The following is a 10,905-nucleotide window of genomic DNA, read 5'->3' on the forward strand; positions in this document are numbered from 1 at the left end:
ATATATAAGAAAATATGATTAGGGCTGCAGTAAGCAAAGAACACAAATAAGTATAAACTTATTTATTTGTGTCAACATTTTGGCAAAAATTTCAGGCTGAGCTGAAAAACAAGATAACAACCATAAAGATTAAATAAAATTACAGGGGAATAAATAAATTTTAAAAGATAACAGATAATGTAGGTACATAAATATTATTGAAGAAAATGCATGATGTAATATAAGAATATTGAAACTTTATGTAATAATATAAAGGGCAAATAGTAATATTTACTGCAAAAAGTATATAATATAGATATGAGCATCAACTAAATAGCTACATGTACAAATATAGAAATTATTTAAATATTGAAGTTATATAAAAAATATAAAGAAAAATGTGTTTATGATTAATTAAAGTTGTAAGTTGAATAACAAAATTAAAGAGGTAGATATAAAGTGTCATAAGCTAAGAGTAGTAAGTAATATAATTAACAGATGTGCTGAACATAACTAATAACAATAATAATGGGTGTAGAAAGAAACCAAGAATAAGAAAAGAGGGAAAGAAAGAAAAGAATAATAAGTAGTTAAGAAGAGAGACTTATGTATTAGAGGTAGGATTAATGCCAAGTACAACTAGCACGCTGAGCCAATCATGAAGTATAAATATGTTAATGAAGCACAGCACTTGTAACTTACCGACTGAAGTATAAAAGTCATCCATAAACCACTTTTCTTTTAATTTGAACATGCATTACATAATGTATAATATGTAATATCTAACCAAATCAATTTTAAATATCTGTTTTTAACCATGACAACGCATAAAAGGCAATATAACCTAGAACGATTGTAGCTGGTGGAAGCTATGTGCTGTCTGTAGCACTTCCGACGTAAGCTAGAAAAGTGACCTAAGGCCAAAAGAAACTAGCCACTGTGCATCTCACCTCTCCCTTTACCCACAGGCAAACTCATCTTACATATACTTCACTTGGATTTCTAAAATTATTGCTAAATATTATGGAGTTTAAACCCTTTGCACAGGCTAAGTAATATGATTATGAGTATTATATCACATTTATCAACAGCTATTTTTCTTCATTATGAATATAAACTGAAGTTAAAAATTATTTAGTCATGGTTATTTTTATTAATGTATGTTCACATAGAATCAGTTTCCAATATTCTTTTTTCCTTTACAAGTAGAGGGAACAAATATGGTTCACAATGCCAAGATTTTAATTTAAAGAACATATGAAGCTATGTTAGATAGTTTTGGTATGAGCTGCACTAACTGTGACTTTTTGATTTATTTAAGCAATCTTTTGGATTAAGAAAGTATTTACAGTGCTATTAATTCAGTTACCATTTTAATTATAAAATTTAGTTAGTCTATTATATTTATTACCCTTGTTTTACATAGGTGCTTAACATTGGTGCATGGAATTGTATATTAGTTTGAAGTCAATGAAGATGTAGTTTGTGCAAATCGGTATTCTTTAAACTTCATGAAAAGTATTTACAAAATAAATATTTAATCTATGGTTGAATGGCAACAAATCTGACCGAGTATTTTCCAATTTTCACCTCATTATAACTTATTCTTTAATAAAGAATTTTTCATGGGTAGCGAGAGAGCATTTTCCTTGTAATTAGTACATTAAAAAACATACAGCAAAAATGTTAATGTAATTATTCGGTATTTATTCAGTATAATCATTTATAGTGAAATCTAAATATTAATCTTCTCTCTAAAAGAAAATATTTCATTATTATTTGATTATGATTTTAGTATTTTAAGCTGCGATCATATGTATCTCTATCCTAACATTAGCACTAATATTTAAGCTATTTTATATATACATATATTTTTTTTATTCACTGGTTAGTAAATGGTCTGCCATAAGTGGGGCATATGAGAAACACTGATAAGATCTTATTTATGGGTATTTATGTGGTCTCTAAATGATTATATTTTAATATAAAAAAATAAAAATCACAACTCAAGTAACCAGCCAACCGAGCAAACAGAACTGATAGAGGGCATAACAGTGTTTCTCATAACTACTACTAACTTATAAATGCAATTTTACAATTATAGCCATTACTTAAAATAAAGATATTTTGAAAATATTAAAATATTCATTTTCTTACTGACGGATTGCTATTAAGTTTGATAACTGATTTGGAGTAGAGTCTGTTGTAGAACTTTTAATCGGGTCACGTAGCAGTACTCCCGGACTGAGAAAACCTTCTCCCACTGTTGATCAGGGAACTCAGGCTAATACAAGGCAGAAGGACAACAGGAATGCCCAAATGTAAGTCTGTCTCAAAGAAATTTCATTAATTTAATCACGTAGGTATTTATATTTCAATTTTAGATTTTCATAAATACATTATCATCGATTGAATATATCTTTGTAAGCAATTTATGGAGTTCGCAGTATATTTTGTTGTAGGTATATAATGTATGGGTCGCATGTATTAATGAAAACCTGGTGAAATCATGTTATAATTTTTTGGGGGAGAGGGGTTTATACGATTTTCCTTACTTCTTCATGCACTTGAACAAAAACAACGTTGACCCCTCACTTCTAATTGCTGAAGAAATAGATGGAAAAGACAATATGGTAACTTGGCAACAACCATTCCGTTAAATAAATAGCCATTATTAGGTTCTTTCAATTTTTTAAGATTTTTCTTCACCCACTGCTCACCGCTGAACAATTAACAAAATTGGAAGCTCTTGTTAATATTCTTTTCATTAACAAACTTTATGTTTAACTGAACTGTTTCATCTTTCATATCAACTTACTGATTTAATCAATCGTTAAGAAGTGATGAATGGTGGTTGACTTTGATTCCATATTGAAGATAACTATTAAATTATTAATTAATTAAATTAACAAGGTTCTTGTATTGTATTGGCCAGAAGTAATCGTTTATTTTTATCAATTTATTTTTTGGCAGGAGGCATAACATTTTTTATCAAATAATGTACAGTTTTGAGCCAGCAATAGGAATGTTAAATAAACATATTAGGGATAAATAATAGCCATGCAAAATTTTATTTATGAATAGATTTAAGATCATCATTTAAAATGATGAGAAAGTATGACAGTCAAAGGCAAATTCTCTTTTTAATTATTTATTTTTTAAATGTATTTATATATTTATTTTACAAGTTTTTATCATTGCCATATGTATTAAAGGATGGGTGGACGTATGAACCAAGATCACAGGGGAGATAACAAAGGTCGCCCAGGTCAGCCTTCGCAGCAGAGGACACGAACATATCAGCAAGTAAGTGCTCCAGAGGTATGTAATGGATCCATGTTGTCCTTTTGTTAATAACTACTTATTAATTAGTTTAACCTTCAATTTTATCAATTATATTATATTGTATAAGTAAGTAATAAATTTAATCCTTATTTTATTTATTAATTGTTTTCTTTATGTGGTTAGTTGGTTTAATGTGTACTCATGTTTATTAATATGTTTAATATAATTTTTTTCTGATGCCTCCTTTAATTTGGTAAAATAATAGCAGAGTATAACAAAAGTTAGTATTTCTTCACAATTATACTTTATAACTATTAATATTTATATGTCAACCTGCGAGTAGTGTTATTATAAACTTTTATCTGCAATAATTTTTTCCTTTGAAATAAATTTGTTACTTATATTAAAAAAAACAATAAAGTAAAGTAATAAAAAGGTCATAAAGTAGTCATTTAAATTTTACTGTGACTAATTAATGTACTATTGTTAATTATCTATTTATTATTTTCCTCTAGAACCTAGTTTTAATTTTTAATAACTAACAAGGGAAGGCTTACATACAAGGGATCACTGATTTCATTGAAAGTTTTTTTTTTTTTTTTTCGATACTAGGCCCTTAAATATTAAACATGGGTTTGAAGATTCTTGCTTATGTGCCCAAGGAGATGAGAAAAAAAAATTCTGTTATTGTATGATTCCTTTGTTTCTACATGGATTTAAAGGTTATTCTGTTCCAATCAATTTGTTTTTTTGTTTAGAATGAGAACATGCGATTTCACTAATCGATAAAAAACTTCAAAGGGGTTTAGTGCTGTGTAAACTACATGCACTGGTAGCAAGATGTAAGCTGTACCTTTGTAAATAAATTAGAACTGGTAACATAGATTAACACATTCGAGAAACTTTTTTATTTGAAACTGTTTTTTTTTTTTTTTTATTCTCCCGAAATCAAGCCTAAAAATTCACATATATGTGTTCCAAAACATGCTAAGAAAGAATATGACTTGATTTTTCCTAAACAAAATTTTGGTCTGATTTTTTGGAAGCGACTTTAGGGTTTTTTGTAATTGTTTATACACTAAAGCTCATTTAATACAATCAATCTTTTGTTACTATTCTACATGAAAAAACCAATCGATTGGTATAAAGTAACAATTAAATTCATGCAGAGCAATGGTGGCATATGACAAACTAAAAAATGTCTAAAATTATGTAAAAAAAAAAATGTCTAAAATTATGTAAAAAAAAAAAATGTCTCGGCTCCTAGTGTGCATTAGCAAGAATTCTTAAGAAACTTGTCATAATATCTTTGAGCCTAGTATCTCCAAAAAACAGTTTCATCAAAATGATTTATCTCACTTGGTGGGGTTTCATCAGGGCTAAATAGATATAAAAAAAAAACTAAGAACATTACAACAATAAAGTACAAAAAGGTAAGATAAATATTATGTAAAAAATAAGTGAAAAGGAAATTATATACTAATATAAAATAAATTTGAATAAACAATGATAAGAATAAAAAATTATGTAAAGTATACAGTTAAGAATGTACAAGGAGACGCATATAAAATGAAAAAAGAGTTTCATTCAAAAAGAGTATAAAATGGAAAAAACCAAATTATAATACTATTTTATGAAATGTTTGAACACTAAGTCTATTATTTTTGTTTAAAGTTAAGTAGAAAGGATCAAGCACAAGAACTCTCAAAACTAGTACTCTGTTTGTTCCTTGTAATTAATTACATTTTATTAAGAAGTTTTAAAAATTAATTAGCAACATTTTTATTTCAAATTGAAACTTTATTTTAATTTTATCGTAATATAACCTTGATGTTGATGTTGTTACTTACTTAAATCTTATTTAGCAGTCAGTTTGATGTGCTTCAATAAGGCTTATTCCTCATGTTTTAAAACAATTACATGTTGTTAATTTGGTGATGGGTTTATGGCTTTGAAGTTGTTTATTCTCAAAATATGTCTGATACCCCGAAGTCCTACCCATAACTGGCTTGTAAGATTAACTAATGGGTAAAGGCAAACTGATAGTCAAATTTATAATTTTCACTAATTGGAATGTAATTATCAGAGTCAACAAGGTGGCAGTGGCGGGCGAGGTTGGCAGAACCAGCAGCAAAATATGAACCGCCAACAGCAGCCACAGCCCCAGAGGAATAACCGTTTGAGGCTTGGAGGAGGAAGGCAGTTTGCTCGAGCTCCAGGCCCACGACCGAAATCACAGCCCACTCAGCCTCTTAAGTTTGAATCGGATTATGACTTTGACAAGGCTAATTCTGAATTTGAGGAGCTAAAGTCTGAAATATCAAAACTAAAATTAAGTAAGTTGTATTCCATTATATACATATTATAGTTGTTAGCGCTGACAGGTATGATAAGATATGAGAGTTTGAATTCGGTCTGGGCGGGTTGAAATTTTTTTTTTTAGGAGGTCCTGCAGAATGAACTTCAAACTTACCACCCTGACTAGAATAGGTTGTTAACCTGTAGGATAACTACCTAGTTCCCCAGAAATGGCCATGTAAAGTGTAAATAAAAAAAAAAAATGATAAGATATAATAGATTAGGAGTCATAGCAGACTGGACAGAATTCTTATATTGTTTGTAGAGCAACTGTTTAATTAGAAAAAAGCAATAAATATTCAAATTTATTTATCTTGAGTTGGTATCTAATTAGTAGATTGTATAATAAATGTTTGAGTTGGAATTCTTAGACTAACACATATTTACATAAAAATAAAAATCAGATACTAAAGATAAACAAAGATTAAAATACTATGGTTTTGTTGTATTTATCGAGTGTGGTATTGGAAGTTATTATTGGGAACAATTCCTGGTTTATCTGGAGATACAAACTAAATCAAATAAACTCTGCTTTAGCAACCTTTACAATTATTCATAGTAGATTCCCTTTTTATCTTTTATATCAGAGATGAAAACCAACTCTTCACTTGTCACTGGGACTTTACCTTCCGTGCCATATCTCTTCTACCTACATCTGTTCTGAGAAAACTTCGTCTTCCCTTACCAAACTAAGAATCCCTTTTTCTCCTCACTCTTACTTCCACAGCCTTCTTGGCTCACTTAAACTTTCATATATTGTATGATCTACTATAAGGTCTTAAAAGTTCTTTATCTCTGTTATTAATAATCATTTAGGAGGGGATGAGAAAAACAGTGAATCCGAATCCATTAGTATAATAAGTGATCAATTATTATTTATTAAATTTTAACTAAAAAATGGTTAAAAAAAAATTTTTTTCTCATCGAAATTCATTCTTTATCAGATGATAATGGTGAAGCACCAGCTCCAATAATGAATGGCGATTCCGATAAGAAGGATGATTCAGGTACTGAAACTGCCATTGTAACAGACACTGAGGGTGATGAGCAATATTTCTATAATAAGAGCAAATCTTTCTTCGATAACATCAGCTGTGAAGCTATCGAAAGGAGCAAAGGGTACGTATTAAAAATTAATATTCTGAGTATACTCTCCTCAACCCTTTCCCCGTTGCAGAACAAATAAGGAGCTTACTTTCTAAAGGCCATGTATCCTATTTGTATAATATTTCAAAGTACTAGTGAAATAATTTTAATGATTACTGTAATCAATGTTTTCTGATTATAGTATCAAATTAAATAGGTATTAAAACTAACTTCATAAATTTAAATTAGCTTCATCCTATACTTGAGGAGACATTTCAATATTTAATTTGGATATTTACCCCTTTGGTCACAACATATGGATTTGTTATCACTTGAAAGCTGAGTTAGTTGAGGAGTCATATAACATAGCTCACATCTGCTGCAATGTTGCCAATTCAATTCTGGCCTGAGTGGGTTGACTTTTATTTGCGATCCTATGGAATGAAAGTTCTATCTTCCCACTCTGATTAGAATTGATTGGTTAGCTATAGGAAAATAATAAGAATTAAAACGTTAACTATTAGTACAACAACGATTGAAAAGGTTGCTGAGGATGTTATATTATATAATTCATTCTCTTTTTACATCTCCACGTTTCATATTATTTTATAGCTTTTAGGCAAAAATTTATTTTATTTTAATTTGTAGCTTAGTAACTGATTATCTTATTCCCTTTATTAGACGATCTCAAAGAACTGATTGGAGGAAAGAAAGAATGTTAAACTCTGAAACATTCGGCGTTGCTACTGCTAGGAGGGGTAACTACAGAGGTGGCAGGGGAGGGGGTGGTTTCTTCTTTGGAGGAGGAGGAAGAGGAGGTGGTGGCTACTACCAAAGAGGTTACAGGGGCCAACACCAGCAGCAGGGTCAGCGCTACAGGTCTAGCAAGTCCCCTGCCCAGCGCCAGCCGCAGCAAGCACAGGTTTTTGTATTTTATATTCACTAAGTCTTAATAAATTGTTGATCTCTATGGCGGTATTAGGGAACGGAAATTTTATTTAAGTTTAAAAACACAAAATATGTAAAATTGTGTATAAAGCATTCAAATCCTTCAAAAATAATCTTTATTGTGTAATTTAATTAATAATATTAATATCAAGATGGAACTCACACTTGTGGAAACATTTACAATAAAAACTTAATACTTTAATTAAAAACCTAAAATTTGGATCATAATTGAAGAACTAAGTGGAAACTAATGATTAAATGAATTTATAGAAAAATAATTAAAGCAAATAATAGCAATCAATCGACATGAAAATACCTAAATGTAAATAAATAAAAACAATATGAAAGCTTACCTGTTTTGATATGTGGTTTTCTTTCGCTTGAAATATGATTTGAGCAATAGTTTCAATAGAGAATTTTTCCATCAATTGTAAAAACTGTCTCATCTTTGGTTTTGTATTGTTCAATCCAAGATTTTAACTGAATAATGCACTTACTTTTTACATTTTAAAAATTATAAATATTACTACTCATAAGGAAAGAAAGCAACAAACTAAATTCTAAAGCACATGTGTTAAAAACAGACGCAAAGGAAAAATGGAATTATGGGAAATGAATTATTGGAAGTAGCATTTCTTATATTGTTTGTTTATTGCTAATTAAATGAATATAAACTTACAATTGTAATCTAGAATTTTGTCTTCATTGTTGCATTTTAGTTTTTTTTTTTACTGAAATTGTCCAAATATGCTGATATATGTATTTATCGTCAAATACGCTAAATAAAACTTCGCTAATTGTATCTGAGTAAACTGATTCCTAAAGATTTTTGATTAGCAGCTTATAAAAAACACGCAAACAAAGTATGTAATTGCATAAAAATCCTAGCCTTGGTCATAACGTTAACTATTACAACTAACAAGCAATTAATAAAACTATCAAGTCCCAAGCATTTCCTAGATCAATTGAATCTGAACTTAGGTCAATCCCTCATTTTATTGGTGACAATTGACGAACTTAACCTTAACCCATATTCAAGCAAATATCCTATTCTATAATTTTACCTATTTATGGTGAACATCTGTTAATTAATAATAATTTTTGGGACATAATAGCCATCTTATATTTTGTTGTATTTCAGGTTGCTAGTACATAATGGTTTCAGAAGAAATTTCTAGACCCCTATGACCCTGAAGAGATTTAGGTCAGAGCAAGGAGGAGTAGGAGATGGAAGTTCTCATTTCAGTTAATTGTAAAAAAAAAAAAAGAAAAAAGAAAAAAAAAGAAAGAGTTTTTGGAAAGTAGCCAAGATGGAAATTTAGGTTTTAATTTAGAAGTGGACAATAATGAACTTATGAACAGTGTGTGTAAGTAGTGTATGTTAAAAGTCGTGCTAGTGGTCTATATTTTTGAATCGAGCCGTACATCGAGCATTCCTGACGGTCACTAGATGGTATGAGTTGTTGGTGGGCTGTACAGATTTGGAAAGTCTTCGGAAGGGATCCTGTTAAGGAAGAAGTTGGCTCTTGTGAACCTGAAGTATTGCGCGGCTGCCGTTGTACATATTGCTTCACTAGCATCGGCTCCTAGTGATAAAGGAAAATAGTAGTTGTTACGGAGGGAAGATATCTTCAACAGAAAAGTTTAATTATTATTATTAAGTCTCATAAGTTCTGGGACATTTCGTGTAATGTAATATTGTGATTTTAATATTCTGTGGTATGACTTAAAAAAAAATTAGCTTTAATCTTTTAATGTATTGGATTATAGTACATCATTTAAAAATGTTATATGTACAAGATTCTTTTAAATAAGAGGGCTAAAAGTAGATTTATTTTTTCTAAATAAGATCTATAATTTTCTTTTTCTTTTTTTCCAAATTAAATACTTATCAGTATGGTAATGAGGGGCAGAATTTTAATTTATGAAACTAATTGCAATTGCATGACTAAATTGATCGAAAGGCATGCTTTGTTTCTTCTTTCTTTTTCCTTTGTTAGTTTTCGAATGCCTTTTTTTTTTTTACTTAAAAAAAGTAGAAAAGGCAGTCATTTATTGTGAAAATTGAAGTTTATGATTATTTAATGGAGTTACCATTTACAAATGAATTTATTTTATTTCATTTTTACTGCTTAACCACAACTTTCATTTTTACACCTTAAAAAAAAAAAATACATATATACACAAAAGGTAGAAGCTAAGGTTGGTTACCTTTGTATTACCCTCATTGATCTGTTGTAATAGGGCTTCAGTCTAACTGAGTGCGTCCTCTTTGTTGGAATAACTTGAAAAGTTTTCAATATATATATACCACAAAAAGGGGGGATTTTGTTTTTCTTTATGATTTGATATTTTCCAGGAGTGACTTTACATTTCATTAACATGTTTAAATTTCGGTTATCAAATTAATGTGGCATCTAATATAATGTTATTTTTAAAAAACTCGATGAAATACAATAGAAAATACAACAGTCTTTCATCTAACATCATCAATAACTTATTCAAAAGTTCATACTTATTAGTTAGTTAAAAGATGCGGATGGAATATTGTTCGCTTTGAAACTAATACGCTTTCAAGCTAAATTGTTATCTGCCCTCTTGAACCGTCCAAATTGATGAAAGTAATGTATAAGTTAACGATACTACTTTTTGCCCAAAACATGTTGTTTATCTATGTTAAAAAGCTGATATTTTCTTTTTTAAATGAGCTCATGGATAGGTTTCTGTTAATTTTTTTTTCTTTCTTATATTTTAGCGAATAAGAGCAACCAAGAAACAATATTGTAGTATTTAATAAAGTTAAGCTTTGTTATAATAGATTAAGTCATTTCATTTAGAGAACAATTTTATTTGCATTTTTTGTACCAAGTTTTTATTTATAAAATATATGCTTATATATGTGTATGTATATATGTTTGATACATACATACATAGGTATAGGCTGTTTATTTATACTGAAGTGTCAATAAATGTGCACAACATATACATATTAAATATATATATATATAAATATATTGGAAGAAATAATGTTATTTTGAAATAATGTAAAATATTTATGAAAAGATATAAAAAAAAAAAAGAAAAAAAAAAGAGAGAAGTAAAGGTTTACATTATTTTTTAATGGACTTTTCGACTGATCCCAAAGTACTTTTTGTACTTCTAACTTTATTTTAAATAAAAGAATAATCCAACATCCTTGATATATTTTGTGTATATTGTCCTCTTGATATTAACGTTTGCCAAACTAAT

General features: G+C 29.0%; 1 protein-coding gene across 4 annotated transcripts in view; it reads left to right on the forward strand.

Moving 5' to 3' along the window:
* The window catches only part of tral (trailer hitch), a 17,888-nt gene extending 7,415 nt beyond the window's left edge, over window positions 1-10,473 (forward strand). For 2 of the 4 annotated variants that reach the window (XM_014421213.3, XM_014421216.2), the window contains exons 4-9: window positions 2,177-2,300; window positions 3,195-3,300; window positions 5,351-5,600; window positions 6,567-6,741; window positions 7,390-7,630; window positions 8,798-10,473. In XM_014421213.3, coding sequence (XP_014276699.1) covers window positions 2,177-2,300; window positions 3,195-3,300; window positions 5,351-5,600; window positions 6,567-6,741; window positions 7,390-7,630; window positions 8,798-8,812 — 911 coding nt within the window. In that variant the 3' untranslated portion in view covers window positions 8,813-10,473. The remainder of the gene's footprint in view (window positions 1-2,176; window positions 2,301-3,194; window positions 3,301-5,350; window positions 5,601-6,566; window positions 6,742-7,389; window positions 7,631-8,797) is intronic. The other 2 variants (XM_014421215.3, XM_014421214.2) reach the window with 2 other exon arrangements.
* Window positions 10,474-10,905: the final 432 nt, after the last annotated feature.

The sequence above is a fragment of the Halyomorpha halys genome, unplaced genomic scaffold, assembly GCF_000696795.3.
Source record: "Halyomorpha halys isolate HHAL.00 unplaced genomic scaffold, Hhal_1.1 Scaffold307.1, whole genome shotgun sequence".
NCBI classification, from domain to species: Eukaryota; Metazoa; Arthropoda; class Insecta; order Hemiptera; family Pentatomidae; genus Halyomorpha; species Halyomorpha halys.